This window comes from Callorhinus ursinus, unplaced genomic scaffold (genome assembly GCF_003265705.2).
Source record: "Callorhinus ursinus isolate GAN/ISIS: 27379988/994484 unplaced genomic scaffold, GSC_fseal_2.0 scaffold24, whole genome shotgun sequence".
Taxonomy (NCBI): domain Eukaryota; kingdom Metazoa; phylum Chordata; class Mammalia; order Carnivora; family Otariidae; genus Callorhinus; species Callorhinus ursinus.
In genome coordinates this window covers 16239536-16258990 of record NW_027397086.1, presented here as the reverse complement: position 1 = coordinate 16258990, position 19455 = coordinate 16239536, and the positions used below count along the sequence as shown (strand labels likewise).

Here is a 19455-nt window from a genome sequence, read left to right as displayed (position 1 = left end):
GGGTGTCTCTGCCGGGCTGCAGTGGGTCGGCCGAGGCTGTGTGACCGGCTGCGGCCGGCAGGGGGCAGCATGGGGCAGCAGAGGGCGGCTCGGCGCGGGGAGGAGAGAAGGTGGAGAGCCACCGCGGGCCGAGACTTTAAATCGCCTTCATTTCCCCCAAATCCTTCCTTTTCCTCTCCTCCCCCAGGCCGGCGGGGAGGCAGCTTCCACCGCCCTCCGCGCGCCCTCGCCCGGCCTCGCTCTGCCTCCGGGGACCGCCAGCAGCCCGCCTCCAAAAGTTTGATCTCTTTTTTTTTTTTTTTTTTTTTTGCCTGCTTCTTCTTCCTTTTCGGTGGAAGCAGAAAAAGAGCGAGGCAGGGGCGAGCGCGGCGCCGGGACTCCTGGGACCATGGGCCTGGCGCGGGCGCCCGCGGGGCCCCGGCCGCGCTGCCTGCCTGCTCCGGCGCCCCTGGGCGCGGGGCTGCGCTGGGGGCGCGGGGGCCGCGCGCTCTGAGCCGGCCTGGCGCGGCGGGGCGGGGGGCTGGCGGCCCCATGGGGCGCGCCCACACTTGCCCCCCGGGCTCGGGAGCATGAAGTAGGGGCCCGCCATGGGAGCGGGATCGGCGCGGGGGGCCCGAGGCACAGCGGCGGCGGCGGCGGCGGCGGCGCGCGGGGGGTGAGTACGAGCTCGGGGACGCCCCCTCCCCAGCTTCCTGCTGCTGCAGCCCGGGTTGGGGGGAGGGCTGGGGTTCCCCGCCGCGCCGGACGCTTCCCCGGAACGTCGGCTTCCTGCCCCTTCCCGCGCCCCTCTGAGGCGGGCCGCCAAGGGTTAACGCGGGCTGCGCCCCCGGCCCGGCGAGGCTTGGCGAGCGCTGCCTGCCCTGCCCCGCTGGCCCGGCTCCGCGATCGCGTTGGGGCGGGGGCCGTGCTGGGGAGGGTCCGTGCGGAGCCAGCCCTGGGGGTCGGGATTGGGGGTGGGTGGTGGCGCCTGGGGCGGCGGGCTGCGGGCGGCGGGGGCTTTGGGACGCTTGGGGGAGGAAGGGTGTCCGTTTCTGGCTGTCTCGGTGTGTTCCGGTGTCGGTGTCGGTGTCTACAGGTCCCGAGCTTGTAAGTCAGTGTGTTCTTGTGAAACTATCCGCAAGCGTCTAAGTCTCCGGGTCTCGGCTTCTCCTGTCTCAGCGTCTGTGTGGCTTTGCACGTCCCCTGCTTCTGGAAGTCTCCTCGTGTGTGTCAGTCTGTTTGGGTCTGCGCGTCTCAGTGTTCCCCCGCTTCTCTGGGGGCTGGGGGGGTGTCTCAGTTCCTGTCATTTTTCGTGTGTGAGAGAGAAAAAGTGAGAGTCAGTATGTCAGAAGAGAAAGGGCCCTGAAGACCACAGAGTCACTGCACAGAGGCAGAGACTGGGGGCCAGGGAGGGGCAGGGAATCTCCAAAGAGGGACTGCAGCGGAGCTGGGACCCAGGGGCTGGTGGGGTAGTTGTAAAGAGTGAGAGTGTGCAAGAGCGAGTCACTGAGTGTGGGTGTGTGTGGGAGTGAGCAAGGATGGGAGCAGCCCTCAGGGCCCTGTGCACTGTGGCTCATGCTGGCTGCCCAGAGAAGCGAAGGACTTGCTCCCTTTGCATCCTGCCCCCAGAATCAGAGGACATTCCCAAGGGGCTGGTCAGGGCTGTAGCTCCGCCCTGCTCCACCATGCCCTGCCCCCTCTGAGCTGGAATGGGGGGGACGATGCCCCCCCTTCTTTCCCATGTCTTGGAAAAAGCTGGCTGGCTGAGATTCCCCCACCCCCCACCACAACACACACACACACACACACACACACACACACACACACACGGCACCAGTAAGCACACTGCTGACTCATTTTCTCCAGAAGACCCTGTGCCAAGGCAGATGCCAGTGGTTGGGCAGAGAAGTGGTGCCAGGCGAGCACCCCACAGTGAGGCCCGAGCTTTGGGCAAATGGGCAGTCACGCTGCTTTGAGGCCCGGCCTCTGCCTTGCCCAGTCTCGCTGCCTCCCTCATCACAGCAGTGCCCCAGATCCTGTGCCCTTTGGTGCTGGCATGCCTTGCAGCCTTGCTCTTCTTTACCTCTCCCAGACCAGGCTCCATGACACTATGGAGCACATCACTGGCCTCCGCTCTCCTTCCCTCTCCACCCTGTACTTGGAACACTCCCCGTCCTGGGGCTTTCACGTGCCCTGCTGCCCCTCAGGTCTCACCTCAATGGCCATCACCTCCCCTGGTGGGGTGCCCTGGCGGGGGGCCTGCCCTCCCTATGTCACTCACTCCCTGTCTCTGTCTGAGCACATTCTGCCTGTTACTTTGGTGGCATATTCTCCTTTCCCCGCTCTGTGTCCAGGGGACCCTCTTGGTATCCCGCAGCCTGGCCCGGTGGGTGGCAGGTTGCAGGGCGGAGGAAGCCCTGGGATCAGACAGTATGAATCCTGACTGTCGTGGGAGCTTGGGCAGGCCCCCCGCCTCTGTGCTTCCCTTCTTTCTGATCTGCAAAATGGGCAGCTTAATTCTCACCTTGAAAGGTTTAGTGAGGATTAATGGAGGACCATGCTCGTAAAGGGCTTAGAACAGTGCCTGGCATGTAGTAGGTGGTCAATAAATGGCCACCATTATTTGTATTATTATTCACTTCATCTTGAATGGATGTGTGAGTCAACTGGAAAATTCTGGGCTGCATCCTGTCCGCACAGATGACCTGTCTGTGTTCCCATGGAAGAGGTATCAGGTGTGAAGAGAGGAGCCTGGGTGCAGCTGTCTGGGCACAAGGTGCCTGGCCGGTCCACGGGGCAGATGGGACAGGTCTGTCCCCCTTTTGCTGTTCGGCGGTCCTGAGGCCAGCTGCCTGCCCAGCTTGTCCCGTGAGCGCACAGCCAAGCCTGGAGTCCACAGGGCTGCTTTCCTTGTGTGTCTTATGGTGCTCTGGGTCTCAGCTCTGAGCTCTTGGTGGACGTTCAAGTTGGTATGGCTCTCTTACGATCCTGTGTGTTCCCACCAAGCATACCAGCTGTAGGTTCTGGTAGTCTAGTGGTCCCGGAGTAGCCACATTTGGTGTGCGGGCAGAGGGCCCTTTGCAGGGGTAGGAACACCTGGGTTCCCTTCCTGGAGGGCTGTGTGGCCAGGCTGTGCCTCCAAGATCAGGTTCCCTAACGCGTAGGTAGCTGCCATCTCAGCTGCCTCCTGTCTGCTATGGTCTTCCCGACATTCTGGAGACCTGGGTTCCCTGAGCCAAAGCCCACGAGTCAGTGGTGAAAACAGAAGTCGGGAAGAACAAAGCTCTGAGCCAACACAGGCACTAAACATTATTAGCAGTAGCCTAAACAGCGTTGGAATGGGGGCAAAAGAGTCAGCAGGGCCTCCCTCTGGGAGCCAACTTTCCAGGCCTGGAGCTCACTTAGATGGCTTGTTGGCTCCCTAGGCTGCATCTCTCTCTTCCTGTTGGTAAAGGCTGGACTCCGGTCTCTGGCAAATAGGAAGCCCCTGTAAGTGTCCAATTTCTTCTCCATGAGAGACAAGTCAAGTGGAAAGGACTGTTTGCTAAGTAGCAGAGTCAGATGATGTGGGTCACTGACATGCTGTGTGGCTTTAGACAAGTCACTTCCCCTCTCTGGGCCTCGGTTGCCCATCTCCACAATGAGGGGATGGGACTGGAATCTGGCCTCTAGCTGATCTCAGAGGACCTTCTCCTGCTGTATATTCCCACTCTTTGCTTTGGCAGGATATGAGTCAAGTGCACACAGAATTCAGGTCTGGGAAGGTGTCAAGGTGAATGAACTGAGGGGAAAATACATTGGTAACAGGCCTTCGGGGCTGAAATTCTTGAGTTGGAAGCCATGGTGTTGGGAAACTTAATTGAAGCAAAGATTCTGATCCCATCGTCCTGTGAGTCTTTCTCCTGACCTTCAGGGATTAAAAATATTTCCCCCAAGTGTATCTTTATTCTCTCCAGAGTGGCCACCTTGGCCTAACCGCAGCCAGAAAAATTGACTAAGGACATGTATGGTTCTTACACCTTCTCCTCTCCACCCGGTCTCTCTCTGTCAGCTTGGGAAGCACCCTCAGCAGGGTGGACGTGACATCCTACGGCGAGACATTCAAGAAGTGAGGGCTTGTGCCTGGAAGTGGCCGGGAAGAGCGGATGGAGGAGATGGGACAGAAATGAGGTTGTTGGGACACTGGGAAGTGAGGTGCAGTGTCTTCAGAGCAGGCGTTCTCGGGAAAAAGGAGTTCACTGGTCCTCTAAGTCTGGGGACTGCCGATAGACAGAAAGCCCTGTCCATGTCTTCATTGCAGGACTTCTCAGACCCTTTGTTAGGCAGTTAGTTGTTTAGTTGTGCTTTGGAAATTGTCACACCTGGGCTAGCTCTTCCCCAGTTGGCCTGGCTCCAGTTTCCTGGAGTGTCTACCTGGTGCATGTGGGAAATAGTACTGAAGAGTTATGACCCCGGAGCCTACAGAGTGACCTTGAGGAGGTACCTGCCTTCCCTAAGCCTCAGTTTTTGTCACATCAAACAAAGCCTCCTGTCGTTTCTTTTCAGGGCTGATGAGGCTGCCATGGCTGCAAGTGGGCAGGTCATGCCAGAAGGGTCAACTTCTGCTCTTCTCCCCAGGCAACACCGGGCCGGCTAGGCGCTCTGACCTTTAGTCATTGCTAGCGGTGAGCCGGAGGCGAGGCCCATGGTGGCAGGAGGACTGGCCCCGTGGAAAAGGACATTTTCACAGCAGCGGCAGCGGATTGGAGAGGATGGGGGCGGGGGGGAGCTGAGGATTATCCAGGAGCAGTCCTGGAAAAAAGTCAGAGGTAGAGAGGGCCTTTGGGGAGATGCTTTTAAAGTCCAGAGTCCTGTAATAGCAGGTACCATTTATTTCTTCTACAAAGATACACTGAACGTTTACGACATGTGTGCCAGGTGCTGGGAGTACATGTGAACAAGACAGATGTGTTTCCTACCCTTTAGGGACTTGTTCTAGAAAGGGAAATAGGAAAATAGGCAGTGGGCTCACGCGGGATACCTGCTGTGGTGAGGTACGCGCAGTGGGCTGTGGGAGGTGACGCCCAAGCTGGAATCTAATGTGTGTGTGGGAACTGACCAGGCAAAAGAATGGTGTCAGGAGCACTTGGGAGCAGCATGTGCAAGGACCCAGATGCTGGAGAAGGCTTTCAAGGGATCACCCTCAGCATCTGAGTGCTTTTGCAGCTGGTTTGCCTTATGCTGCGGGTAACTGAAGACCCATTCGACGTGGCTTACACAAAGAGAGTTATTATCTCCCGTATCAAGAGGTCTGAAGGGAAGGCAGTGATAGGGTTTGCTAATTCAGCATCTCAAGTGCCATCAAATATCCACTGTTTTTCCATTCTGTCACCCTCACGTGCTCATGGAGCTTGTTAACCTCATGGGCACAAGGTGGCTGCAGCAGCAGCACATCCTTGCTCAATAACATACAAAGGCTAGAAGAAAGCCTTCCCTCTGTCCCTTTGAAATACTTTCCCAGGGGCCCTAAGAGGCGTCCCTTACCTCTTACTGACCATGTTTGGGTCCTGTAGGCATGCCTAAACCAGTCACTGGCATGGCAGATGAAATTCCCAAGGTTGGCTTAGGCTTATCCCGATTCATCCAGTATCCTCTGAAGTCCGTGCCTCCCTGAACAAGAAGGGCAGGGGGATGGCTGTGGGTAGGTAACCACCAGTGTCTTCCACGGTGCCCAGTCAGGATCACTATTGATTATAATTTGCAATTAAGTTGGAGTAATTGCCATTAAATCGGAGGGTGTGAGCTGGTTTTCCAGGGCGCCTAGGGAGCTGGGAAGAACGTGGGGCGCCAGACATCGGTTCCGGCAGACAGGTTTCCTGGATTACGTGATTCCCCAGAAGCACACCATTCTAGCTTTCCTCTTGGAAATGGATCCTGGGCCGGTGTGACCCAGCCTTAGCCCGCACTGCCCGCCCGTCTCCGTTTTCTCTGCCTGCATCCCGTCCGGCCGGCTTTGGCCACGTGCCGCCCTCCCCTCTGCCCGCTCGGGGATCAGATGCCCCGGGTGGCTTCGGGTGTCCGCCGGTGGCTGCTCCCACAGGAAGGTGAAATTGGATCACTGCCTCTGCCCATCTTGGCAGGAGCCGTGGAGCAGAGCATTAACCCTTCTGGGCCCCAGAGTTCACGGGCAGCCGTGATGCCGAAGGAGCACTTCTGTGGCTGGCACCAGGCCGAGCCCTTGACATGCATGAGCTCATTTAATCCTCACGCCTGGCCGGTGAGATAGGGAGTGTCGGCTGTGCTGCAGAGCCTGAGGCAGGCTCAGGGAGGCTGAGTGACTCATCCAGGGTCACACAGCTGGTAGGCAACAGGGCCGGGTTTGTGCCTGAGTCGGCCTGACCCCCCATTGTGCCCTCTGTTTTCTCTACTCCCTTTCTCTAGCAGCATGAAGCCCAGGAGGCAGCTTCCTTAGCACGCGCTGGTCCTGGTTAAGGGGCCTTCTCCCCCTCCACCTTGTGTCTAGAGAGGGAGTGCTCGTCGCTTTTGTCCTTTGAGGATGTCCGTCATCTGCGGGGACTAGTCTGGTCTTCCCACTGACCTTTCAGTCCTGGCTCTGCTGCCCACTGGGCCTCAGGATAGTGAGGCCATGGTACAGATGGGGAGGCTGAGGCCCAGAGACGGGGAGGGGCTGGCCCCTTGTTGACCAGTGAGTCAGTGGCCGATGTGAAGCTGGACCCCAGGTCTCCTGATGACCAGGGCATCCTGCCTACTGTTCCCTGCCCTGTGACCTTGGTTCATCGATCTGTAAAAAGCAATGTTTGTACTTGTGACTTGTGCCGCCTGAGCAGGTCCTGCCCCTAGAGGTTGCACCTGGAAACCCCAGGAGTGTGGGCTACCCTTTGGGGTCCTAGAGCCTGCCCCTGGCCTCCTCCGCCTTCTGTGGGCGAGCCTGGCCGGAGCAGGGGTGGGGGGGACTGGGTGGTGCCCTCCCAGTCCCCAGGCAGATCTGGGCCCCAGGGTAGAAGCTGATACCGCCTCTGCTTGTGTCTTCCTGTCCCTAGGGGGTTTCTCTTCACCTGGATCTTAGTCTCAATTGCCTGTCACCTGGCCTCCACCCAAGGAGCTCCTGAAGGTAATCCTCTCTTCTCTTCGTGCAGGCGGGGAGGGGGGGGGCAGAGGGAGGGACAAGGGAGGGCAGAAGAATCCTGAGAACTCAGGGCTAGGAGACAGCCATGCCCCTAGTTGGAACTCAGTGCCTCAGTTTTCCTCTCAGTAGAATGGAGCCCAGCATTGGCAAATTCTCTCCAGGCTGGGAAGAGTGACATTTGAAGTTTTGTAAGGGGCAGGAAGGGCTCAGTGGCAGGAATGTGGGACGGTGACCCTTTCTCTCCCACGGGGGCGGGGGGCAAAATTGGGTTGAATCATGTTGGTTCAGTAAGCCTCAGTTGTCCTCATTTGTACAGTGGTTATACCAAGATCTGTTGAGAGGAGGCATGAAGGCCACGGCTTTCCCCCCCTTGCCGTGAGATCCTGTTCTTCCCTGCCATCCCCGAGGACCCGGCCAGGGGACCAGAGTGGCGGTGCGCTGGCTACACAGCTGTCCGGGGAAACTGAAACCTCTCCCACATCTGTTTGTCAAACAGCCACAAGGCCTCCTAAAATAGCGGCTCTTCCCCTCCTCCACGCATGCCCGTGTGCTGGGGCAGGCAGCCGGGCACTCCCAGAGCCCCTGTGGCCTGACCTGGCTGCCGGCAGGGATTGGGTCCCCGGGAGGGGAGGGCCATGCCCGGAAGAGACTCCGGCTGCCCGGCAACATTTTGTGCAAATGTCATATTTTCCAAGCTTGCTGTTTCCCCCACAAAGTAGGTGAACAGCTGTCCAGAGTCCTGAGTCAGGCAACGGGGGGCGGGGGGTGTTGGGGAGAGGCTGGAGCCGCGTGGAGCCAGGTTTATGTAATAAAGGGATCTCGCGGTGGCCAGCTGGCAGGGTCCTTCCAGCTTGGCCTTGGGCTGCCTTCATTCCCCTGACCCCTAGCTCCTTGCCCCTGGATTCTGGATGTCTCTCCACCCCACTTACCAACAAGTCTGAGGGGCTCCAGCTCAGGACAGCATAGTGTTAAGAACAGAGACCCTGGAGCCGGTGATCTGGATTCAAGTCCCGGCTGTGCCTTTTATTATAGGCTGTGTGACCTTGGGCTAGTTCCTGTAGCGAACTTTTCTGACCCTCCTCTGTAAAGGGTGGGGCGGGGGAATGATAAACAGTATCTTCTTTATAGATGATTGAGAGAATCGGGCGAGATAGAGCACGTGAAGCACTTGGCACGTAGGAAGTGCTCAATAAATACTGGGGTTTATTATTGCTGTTAATTATATTATTTACCTGAACACTTGGGCAAGAACAGTCCTTCTGCATCCCCTGTGGAGCCCACGGTGGTCAGAGGCCTCCGCCAGCTTGGGTATCAGAGTGTGGGGCTTTGCCCCTGCCCTGCAGACCGTCTCTGGGGTGGGGGAAGCCTGGAGACTGGCTGGTGTCAGCTTTGAAACCCACCTGGAGGGAACGGTCAGGGAAGCCTCATCAGTGGTGCCTGGCCAGGCAAGTGGGAGCAACCATAAGCTGCAGTGTGTGGGGACATGTAGTGGGGGGAGGCGGCGCTCCAGGGGCTGCTGAGGTGGGACGAGGGGAGGGAGAGGTGGCTTCCTGCCCTCCCCCTTTCCAGCAAGTGCCTGCTCCCTTCGAAGTTGTTCGTCGTGAGTAGTAGTTTGTGCTCATAGGAGCGTTTCTGTGATGACAACGTGTGGTATACACCACTACCCAGAGAATCCTCGAGCCGCGGTTTATTTTAGCTTAGGAGCTCAGGACAGACGGAGGTGGGAGAAGGGAGGAATTTGAAGTGAAAGGAAGGCCCGCAGATCCTTAGGGAGGAAGACAGGTCTTCAAGCCAAGCCAGCCCAAAAAAGCAGCCTGCGACTATAGCATTCTTAGAACATCGTCAGCACTTTGTGGCCGCCTCCAGGTCTGGTTTCCCTTGTCTTACAGGCAGGGAAACTGAGGCTCAGGGGTCAGGAAGAGACTTGCCCAGAGGTGTCTGGACAAGGATGGTGAGGACGGCCAACAACCCTATGATGTAGGCATTCTTCACCACCTCGTTTTACAGCAGAGGGAACTGAGGCTCAGAGTCCAGACTCCCAGGTGTCTTTGTCTGGCTCTCAAGTCCGGCCTTCTGACTCCAGAGCCTGCTATGTATGGCACTCATTTTCTCTTGGCCCATCTATCTGTCCATCCATCCATCTGTCCATCCATCTCACAGCTGCCGGCTGAGGGCCAAGTGCTAAGCGTGGCATCCAGCCCCACGCAGACCCCACATACCACCATGCTGAGCTCGGGAGGGGGGGCGGGAGTTGGGGGGTGGGAGGGAGCTGAGGATCCAAGCCAGACCCCAGTTCCAGAGGCAGCCTCTCCTTTCCGAGTTGGAGCTCTGGAGCTGGCTTCTGCAGACACTGGCAGCTCAGCCAACTGAAGGAGGTCGAATGACCCGGCGAGAGTCAAGGTCAGAAAGCCTTTCCATAAACACGCTGGAAGCCCTCCTTTGGCTCTGGCGAGCCCCACCGATGTAATTACTGGGCGGATGTGACCTGACCAGGCTGCAGTCAACATCCAAACGCTTCGCCAGAGGACAGAGGTTGCAGGGATGCCTCGATCACTTCCTCTGCTCTGTCCAAAGCTGCACAGGGAGGGGGGCAGTCACTGGACCTGTCCTCTTCTGTGCAGATAGCAGCTCTGGCCACAGACAGACCTAGGGGGTGGGGCGGGGGCTGGGGAAGTTCCTAAAGGGGGTCAAACCAATCAGGCCCGCCGGACATCCTTACCGAGCTCCTGTGACCCGTCCACTCCTGTCACCCTGCTCCCTCACTCATGGGACTGCTTCCTGGAGGAGACGGGCTTTTGAGACAGAGAAGGGGAAACATCCTGAACACTCGGTGAGGGTCATTATTTCTGGCAGAAACAGCTATCCTTTGCAAGCGCTTATTGGGTGCCAGGAACTTGTTTCAAGAGTGCTAGCTCATTTACCCCTCCCGACGGACTTCTGAGTTTGGCACTACTCTCATCCCAGTTAAGAGGTGAGGAAACTGAGGCACTAAAGTCACACATGAACTCAGGAAGGCTCCAGTGTCTGTGTCGTGAATGAGTACAGGCCAGACAGGGGACTGGTTCCGACTCCGCACTCCCGGCCCCGAGCGTGGGGCCCCGGGGGGAGGGGGGACGGGGCAGTGGGTGGACTGTCCTCCCCGTCTGGGCACCTGGAGGGGGGTCTGGCCCTGACCGCGCCCTCTCCCCCTCTGCCCTCCCTCTGCAGATGTGGACGTCCTCCAGCGGCTGGGCCTCAGCTGGACGAAGGCAGGGGGTGGCCGGAGGCCCCCGCCCCCGGGGGTCATTCCGTTCCCATCGGGCTTCATCTTTACGCAGCGGACCCGGCTCCAGGCCCCCACGGCTGCCGTCATTCCTGCCGCCCTGGGCACAGAGCTGGCGCTGGTGCTGAGCCTCTGCTCCCACCGGGTGAACCATGCCTTCCTTTTTGCCGTCCGCAGCCGGAAGCGCAAGCTGCAGCTGGGCCTGCAGTTCCTCCCCGGCGAGACGGTCCTCCACCTGGGGCCTCGGCGCTCTGTGGCCTTGGACCTCGACGTGCACGATGGGCGCTGGCATCACCTCGCCCTGGAGCTCCGTGGCCGCACTGTCACCCTGGTGACGGCGTGTGGGCAGCGCCGGGTGTCTGTCCCGCTGCCTTTCCCCAAGGACCCAGCCCTGGACCCCGAGGGCTCCTTCCTCTTTGGGAAGATGAACCCGCACGCGGTCCAGTTTGAAGGTGCCCTGTGCCAGTTCAGTATCTACCCTGTGACGCAGGTCGCTCACAATTACTGTACCCACCTGAGGAAGCAGTGTGGCCAGGCCGACACACACCGGCCCCAGCTGGGACCCGTCCTGCCCCGAGACTCTGGCACAACCTTCACCTTCCAGACTGACCTTGCCCTGCGAGGCCTGGAGAACCTGACCACTGCCGCACCAGCCCTGGGGTCACGGCCAGCAAGCAGGGATCCCAGGGGGACTGTGGTGCCCACCACACCTGCCAAGCCCCTGAGGACAGGCGCCACAGAGCCGGGCCGGCGTGCGGCCACAGGGGGCCCAGCCCGGATCCCGCTGCTACCTGCCAAGCTGTCAGCCGGGGGAGTGTTCCCTCCCGTGCCCCCTGCTAGCTCCTCCACACCTGTCCAGCCATTGCGGAAGAACGCAGCCACCAAGATCCCCAAAAGTCATCCAGCCAGGCTTTCGGTCCCTTCTCCTTCAGTAGGCCCTGTCAAAAAGCCCCGCCCCACCCAGAAGGCAGCTCAACCTTCCTTCCCCAAATCAGCCCCACCCACCAGGAAGCCAGTGCCCCCCACTTCCCACCCACTTCCTGCCAAAGCCTCCCGCCCCTCAGTGAAGCCGATCCAGAGGACCCCTGTGATGCCCAGACCTCCGCAACCCAGCGCTCGGCCTCTACTTCTGGCCACTGGCTCCCCCCAAAAGCCTTTTCCCCCAGCGGGCCCGACCGAGGCCAAGATGAGTAGTCGTGCGGGTGAGCCAGCCCCTGCCCGCACTGGCACCCACAGACCTCCCCGACCCACTGTGTTGCCCCGGCCACCTGTCACCCATCCTGGCTCTCCCAGGATTGCTCCCCCACCAGCCACAGTGACGCCTCCCACCCTTGCTCCTGGCTCGGTCCCCACCAGAAGCAAGAAACCCTCTGGATCAGAAGCCACGAAGAAAGCCAGACCCAAGAGCAACCCCCGGAAGCCCGTCCCCCTCAGACCTGGGAAGGCGGCCAGGGATGTTCCGTTGAATGATCTGACAACCAGGCCCAGCCCCAGACAGTCCCGGCCCCGCCGGTCCACCACCCCGGCCCCGGCATTGGCCCCAGCGCGATTGCTGTCCTCCAGTCCCTGGCCCACGAGTCAGAGCTATTCATTCTTCCACCTGGCGGGACCCACGCCTTTCCCGTTGCTGATGGGACCTCCAGGGCCCAAGGGAGACTGTGGTTTGCCGGTAAGACAGGGTGAGGTGTGCATGTTGCTTGGAGCTCAAGGGGGTGGCAGGGGCAGTGAGGGCAAGTGGCTACTCCTGGCATTAGGGCAGAGCTGGAGAAGCAGCTTAGAGCAGGGAGGTGGTTATGGGCAGGGCCTCAGCTGCACGGACGTCCCCTGTTCCTCCACCTCCGTTGTGCTTGTGATCTGCCCGCTCTGCTGTGATCCGTGGTCCACTGGGGCAGCCTGGGGTTTGGTGGCCAGCGCTGGGTGAAGAGCACCCCTGTGCTTGGGTGGGCCCAGGCCCCAGGTCATTCTTTGCTAACCCAACTGTGAAGGACAAGTGGCTTAAGGAAAACTACTGGCCCCCAGGTCACGCGGTCTCCAGAGTTCAGCTCTCCTGACTCCTGGAGGAGGGCTCCTCCAGCCCACTCCAGCTAGTCTGGGAGCACTGGACAAAGGTCACACACGGGTAGTCCTGAACATGTTTTGTTTGGCACATGCAGCATTGTTTAAAAATATTTAATAAGTTACTAACATTTTAAAAATGTGGGAGATTTCTTATAAAAGACCTGGTGACCAGCTTCTCTTGGAAGGTGGACAGATGCAGTAGCCCATGGCCTGTGGCCCACTCAGCTGCCCCTTTAGACAGGACGGGCCCGTTCCCATGTGTCCCCACATCTCCCGATGTGGGGCTTCCAACCCAGTCCTTTCCCCTGTGTATTTTACCTGCCTGGTTCCTATAGATGTTTGACTTGTGGCCCCCGTAGAGGAGTTTGGGGTGAGGAGGGTCAGGGTGGGCCTGAAGAGTCAAGGAAAGCAGAAAGAACATTCCACGTGCAGGAGATGTTCTCAGGCCCGGTGCCTCCAGCATGCCTGGGACTGTCTCCAGGGGCAACGACCTTTCTGCAGCTGGAGGCCAATTCCTCCGGGCGGGGAGTGGAGGGGATGGAGTTTCCAGAAAGCTCAGGCCTCAGCTCTGTTCTCCTGCCTTGGAGATGTCCACCGTGTAGCTTTCTCCTCCCTGAGGCCGGGTTTCCCAACAGGCTCTGTGTTTGAGGTTAGGCTCCCTACAATGGGGAGATGGTGGCAGATGCTGGGAATTCCCAGGCCTTACAAATACACTTAATGAGTTTTAATAATCATTAGGAATAATATTTATTCAGCCTGTCTCCAAGGGGGCTGAGAGCCCGCTTTTATTATAACCATATTGTAGAACTTATGGAAATTGTATGCATTGCTTTGCAATTATGTCAACGCTCTGCTCAAGTCCTGTGCTCTGAGATTGTTAGGGCAGGAGGTTGGGAGCCGAGAAAAGAAGGACCGCTTCTCACCCTTCCAGGCTGCCCAGCCTGACTCAGGCACTGGGTGCCTCTGAGCCCTGCCAGCTTGGCTTCCCAAGCTGTGTGGGTGCTGGGCTCACTGGCCGTGAGGTCAAAAGGGGGTGAATTGTCCTCCCCTGAGAGAGGGTGTGAGGCTCAGGGTCTCCACCCCATCCAGTGGAGGAGGTCAACCCTGCCTCCCGAGGCTGTGTGTGGGGTGGAGAGAGGACAGCCATGTCCAAGCCAGCACAACTGGAACAGGAGTGGTTTTTAAGGTAGAGAATCTGCCTCTGGGCCTGTCGGATGCCTGGGCTACATACTTTCCCCTCGGGGTTCGGCGATGTGAGTCAGCAGGGGTGAGGCCTCACTCCAGATCTTCCTGAGCTTCCCGGTGATCAAAGGGGTCAACCTGTTCAGTCGATGGGCGCTTAGGGATCATTCCATTCAACCCTCTTCACTGGGCAGGTGAGGAGCTTAGAGACTGTGCCCAGAAAGGGCCAGGACTTGCCCAAGGGCACACAGCAAGAGTTGATGTTTATGCCCCAGTGCCAGATGCTAAGACCGGCACATTCCATCCCACTCCCCTGAGTGTCCACTCTGAGACTCTAAGACTCAGGGCCCGGAGGCTGGGGGGCTTCAAAGATGTGTCAGGCCCTGTCCCTGGCCTCAAAGGAAGATAATGTCTAGAGAATCTGTCGTTTTTATACCTCTCGGATTTATGAGTAACAGGAGTGGTACCTTCCTTTAGAACCTCACGGGACCTGGTTCGGGACGGCAGGATGGGTATGCTGATCCCTGCTCTGTAGATGAGGGAACAGTGGCTAGAGGGACAAAAGGCTTGGCCAAGGGCACCCCGCATGTTCTTGCAGGGACTGGGATGCGACTCTGGGTCCCTGATGTCCAGGGAGGCCACTGGCTTTCCCTGCTTCTCCAACCCTGAAGGGCCGAGGGCCAGAGGGAGGGCGTCAGTCTGCTCGGGTAGCATCCTGCCTCTTGCCCTACACTGTCCCCTAATCCCACCCTCTCTCAGCTTGGAACCTAGCCTCACTCTAATAGGAACCCAAAAAACTTTGAGAAGCCTTGTCCAGCCCACCATGTGGCAGGTGGCAAACTGGTCCTTTCTATCTTGGCAGAGCCCAGAAGCCCCATCACTGAAGTGGCTTCTCTGAGCGTCGGTGTCAAGGGCTCCTGCTCTGTCTGTTCCCTTGTCCCTGCCTCTGACCCCCATACACATCTAGGATCTAGTCCCAGCGGAGCAGAAGCTGTGCTGCTCTGGGTCGGGGGCTTAATTGTCCCCCGTCTGGGGACGTGCAGACCTGGGTTCCAATTCTGACTCCACCCCTTACTGGCTTTGTGGCCCTGAGCCACGCTAAGCCCTGGTTTCTGCAGAATGTAAGTTAAGAATAGCTCCCATCTCCTGTGAGGAAGCGAGTTGGGTGATCTCCAGGGCCCCTTGGAGATCTGTTTTTGCTGGGTAACTTGGGGAACTTCTTTCCTCTCGCTAGGGCTGTCTCTCCTCTCTGACAGCTTTGGAAGAGCTCCCTCCCCAGAAATAAGTGGGACCTTATTTGGGAACCAGAGAGGGGTGCCGTGGCTGGCTCTGTCGGTTTCTGCGTGGTCCCCAGGGGCAGGAGACAGACTGGCAGAGGCCAGGACAGCTCTAGGCCCCGGGCCTGTCAGCAGTTGTAACCACGGAGGGAGGGAGCTCTGTGGGAGCCCCAGCAGCGGGGGGGAGCATGGAAAAGCTGAGCTGGGCCCCGGGTGAGGAGGGGCAGGGAGGCTGTGGTTCACAGAGACTGCACAGAAGCTGCACAGAAGCCCCACGCCTGGGAGGAGGCGGGTCAAGGCCTTATTTATTCATGATCAGGCTGCTGGCCTCTGCACACGCTTGCACTTTTTGCAAGCGTCACCTCAGGGAGACCCGGATGAGGGCCTGGCCCGCAGCAGATGCTCCATGACTATCTGTGAAATGAATGAAGGAATGTGATCCTTGCAGAAAAAAAGGTTGTCTTGACTCCCAGTCCAGGCTCCTTGAGGTTACACAGATCTCTGCTGCTGGTGGGTCAGGAGGCTGCGTGGAGGGTAACAGTGCACAGACTTTGCATTTGGAGTGACCTGGGTTTGAACCACTCCTTTATCCAGCCATCCTTTCGTTCTGTCAGCAGTTATGGATTGAGTGCCTTGTAGGGGCCAGGTGCTGTGTGACCTTTGGCAAGTCACTTAACCTCTCTGAGCCGCCGTGTCTACGTTTGTAAAATGGGGATACGGTACTACCTATGTTTCCAGAGTTGTTGTGTGGATCGAGATGAGGGACATAAAGCGTCCAGCACTAGAACCTGGTCCCAGTGGTTGGTTGTGGCTGTTTACTGATGTGCTGATGGTTGAGATGGGGGTATCGCTGCATTGATGCATGAGATGACCGGAAGTATCTGGACCCAGGAGGGCCTTCATACTGTTGGTCGTTAGGAATTGGGGCTAGATCTTGAGAAATTCAGCCTTTACCCTAGTTATCATCTAGAACCCAGGGGAGTGAGGGCTGTTTTGCTTTGTCTTTAGCATACTGTTTTTTTAGCTCCTACTATGTGCCCAGCTCTGAGCTAAGCAGTTGGCATGCTGTATCCTGCAGCTCCACGTGGGGAACAAGGTAATTGAGGGGAGTTCGAGGCAGGGGCTATTTGCAGAGGTGTGGACGCTATCAAAGGAACCGATAGCAGCTAGCAAAGCACACAGGTTTGACCTGAAGGTACAAGGGGAGGGAACGTGTGACCAGAATCCAGTGAGAGTTAAAGTGTGAACAGTAGGTAGTCTGTAGTGTCCCCCCCGCCCCCCCCTGGCTGGGCAGAGACAGAAATACCCTGCCCACTCACTCTGTGCACTCTTCGGTCTCTTGCTGGGACCTCCCATGGGCCGGGCTCAGCCAGAAGCAGAGAGCAGGAAAGCGTGAGGTAGGAGCCTGTAGGCCGGATTCCCAGGGCCTACAATAGATCTGGGGAGCAAGTGGAGAATAGCCAGCACCCGCATACATTATCTTGGAAGCTGGGTGTTATATCCCCATTTTGCAGCTGGACAAACTGAGGCCTGGAGGCATGGGGAGATGAAGTAATCTGTGTAAGACCGCATGGAGAAGCCCTGGCCCAGGAGCCCCTTCCCTAGGACAGAGACTGGGGAAAAAGCCTCCGAGCCTCGAGGACTATTCTTGGGAATAACGGTGTGCTCAGATGGTCAGAGGTGGGAGGGTCCTTTGAGGTCCCCTGCCTCTCCCCATCAAGCCACAGGCACCGAGCAGAGGCCCAGAGACTGAAGAGTCCTAGCACAGGGTCACCGGCAGTTAGCAGCACACGCGGGCCGGGACTCAGGTCTCCCAGATCCTCGGCCTGTGGAACCTCTCTGCTTGCTGCCCGGGGCCGTGCCAGCCGGGACTTACTTCCTTCTGCAAGGCTTGGCAGGCGGGCTGTTGCAGCTGGACACAAGGGTGGACTTGTTCCTTGGGATGGGGTTCCCCTAGGTCCGGCTGTCGGAGGCCACGACCCCCGGGGGAAGCCCAGAGCTGCTGCTTGTTTGTTTCCATGGCTCTGTTTGTGCGAGCCCTGGAGCCCAGGCCTCCTTCACCTCCCCCAGGCAGGCCCGTGGCCCCCGCTCCCCTCCCCCTCTGCTCTGGGCCCTCTCAGAGGCCCCGTTGTTTGCGGCGTGGAGTGGAAAATCCCACCCCGGCCCTCGTGAATCATCCCAGAGTCACCCGCTCAGGCTTCAGGCCCTGGAAAGAAATGGCAGCGTTTTTCCACTGCGTGGAGAACAGGCAGGGTCCCGGATCAGGAGAGAGGGGGCAGGGGGCGCCCACCCTCACCCACGGACAAAGTAAGTCCTGAATGGGGAAGGGTTGGGCTTACGGCCGCAGCTGGGCCGCTGGGGGAGGCCCCGGGCCGGGGTTGGGTAGAGGAGAGCCTGGCCAGGCCTGCAGCTGGGGGCTGGGCTGCCATGACACGGAGCCGGGCTGGGGCCTGACATCACCAGGCTGGGCCGTGGGTCCCAACTGGCACTTAGAGTCTGCTCGGCAGATGTTGTGGGTGAGGTCAGACTCCCAGCCTGGATGCCCCTGTTTCTGGAGCAGAAGAAATGCCAAGAGGGAGTGTCCAGGCCTCCACAGCGGCTGCCCTACCGGGGTCCCTGAGGGAGCTATCCCTCCCGGAGACTGTCCCTCCCTGGAACCCGGCACGAGCCCTGCCTCGCCGGGCCTTGGCCTTCCTCTCTGTGAGATGGGCACGGTGTCCTCCTTTCCTCCCCTGCCAGATAACTGGAGAAGGAAGTCGCCGGCGCCCTGCAACGCAGGAAGGGCCCCGGGCTGGGAAGGTTCTGGGATGCTCATTCCGTAGAGGCCTACAAAGGGGAAGGGCCTTAGCCAAGGTTGCACACCGAGTCAGGACATACCTAGCCAAGATTCTCTGCGTGGAAGCTGCCCAGAATAGGAGAACAAATCAAATGTCCTGGATTGAATCCTGATTTTGCCTGTTAGCTATGTGGCCTTGGGCAAGTCGTTTTGTTGCTCTGAGGCTCTCTTCGGTTTCTCACCTATTAAAAGGGCTAGGTGATGATACGGCCGGTAGTCAGGCTTAGCCCGAGCCCCTGCATTTCCCTTTAATTCTGGGTCACCTGGAAGAACAGCGCCAGGGAGGGCCTTCTGGAAAGGGAAATCTTTGCTCTTCCTGCAAAACAGATGCCAAGGAGGGCGGTTTAAAGTTTTGAGCTGGGGAGCTTCCAGCAGCTTGCTTAACAGAAACAACAGCTAACTTTTTGGGCATTAACTGTGTGCCAGGCACCAGGATTAGCACTTTTTATAGATTATCTGTCAGCTAGGGGCCGTCATATCCTCATTTTACACTTCGAGAATGAAGCCTTGGAGAACAGAAGTAGCGTGCCCAGAGCCACACAGCTCATAAGTGGGGGTGCCCAGTGTGAACCCAGATCCCCTGGGGAGGAGCGGAGAGGAGCCAGGCCCTGAATCCCTGCAGGGAAACCCGCAGAACGAGATAGAAGAGTAGAAACACCCACCCAGCCCCCCCGGGGTTCTGGGTGGAAGGAAGACGGCTGCCAATTTGGCCAGAGGTCCCTGGAGGCTCAGAGGTGTCTGGGACTTGCCTGAGGCCACGCAGCCACTCCCCTCCCTCCACCCCGGCCTCTTCCCAGTGCCCCTGGGGCCTTGGTGCCCATATCGGCCTGTCTGGATCTCTCTTCTGATTTTTATTCATGGACGAGCAAGCACATGGTGTTCATAGGCCAGAACTGTGAACCGAGGCTGCCCAGCGTGAGATCCGGATTAATTACCAGCCAAACCGTACTGGGTTTTCAACACTGATTTTAACTCTGGGCAGGAAACCTGGAATCTCGTTGATGGTTATTTGAAACAAATGAATTCCCCAGGCCTCACACATCCTCGAAAGCCAGGCTTCCTTCGAAGACTCCGTGTTCAGTTCTTCACATCAGGCACTTAGTTAATCCTCATTTATGCCTTCAGGGCAGACGGGGCCGTGGCCCTTGAACCCATGGGGATGGGGAGCAGTGGACACTCAGGCCGAAGGGTTTGCACAGTCTCCAGCTATTAAGTGGCAAAACTGGGATTTGAACAAAGGTCAGCCCTCCATTTAGTAAGTCTGCTTGGCTGCCTCCCTTCCATGCTACAGGGTTAGGCCTTTCTCTTGTGGGAAATAGGGAGCCATTGAATGTCGTTGAGCAGGGGAGTGCCTTGGGAAGATGAACAAGGCTGTGGGGTGGGAGGACAGGTGAGAGAGGGTGGAGGTAGGGAGACCAATGAGGGGGCTGTTGCAGGTTCTCAGGGAGCAGTGAGGAAAGTTGGACTAGGCTGCGACCACTGGAAGAGATGGAACATTTGAGTGATGATTAGACCCCAGTCACTGTGTTAAATGTTTACCCTCTCTCATTTCATCCTGTGACAGTCCTGTGAAGAGCCCATTTTATAGGCACAGGCTGGCTAGAGAACTCGCCCAAACCCAGCTAGTGGGTGGCAGCATGGGGTTTGAACCCAGGCCTGTGTGATGCAGAAGCCTTTGCCTATACCCTATACTGCTGCCTCTCCTCAGTGCAAAGACACTTGGCGTGACCTTGGA

General features: G+C 58.3%; 1 protein-coding gene across 14 annotated transcripts in view; it reads left to right on the top strand.

Moving 5' to 3' along the window:
* Window positions 1-497: 497 nt before the first annotated feature.
* COL27A1 (collagen type XXVII alpha 1 chain) overlaps window positions 498-19455 on the top strand; it is a 135884-nt gene continuing 116926 nt past the window's right edge. For 6 of the 14 annotated variants that reach the window (XM_073905862.1, XM_073905861.1, XM_073905860.1 and 3 more), the window contains exons 1-3: window positions 505-655; window positions 7020-7090; window positions 10313-12036. In XM_073905862.1, coding sequence (XP_073761963.1) covers window positions 588-655; window positions 7020-7090; window positions 10313-12036 — 1863 coding nt within the window. In that variant the 5' untranslated portion in view covers window positions 505-587. Of the gene's footprint in view, window positions 656-7019; window positions 7091-10312; window positions 12037-19455 lie in introns of all 14 variants that reach the window. The other 8 variants (XM_073905863.1, XM_073905859.1, XM_025888683.2 and 5 more) reach the window with 5 other exon arrangements.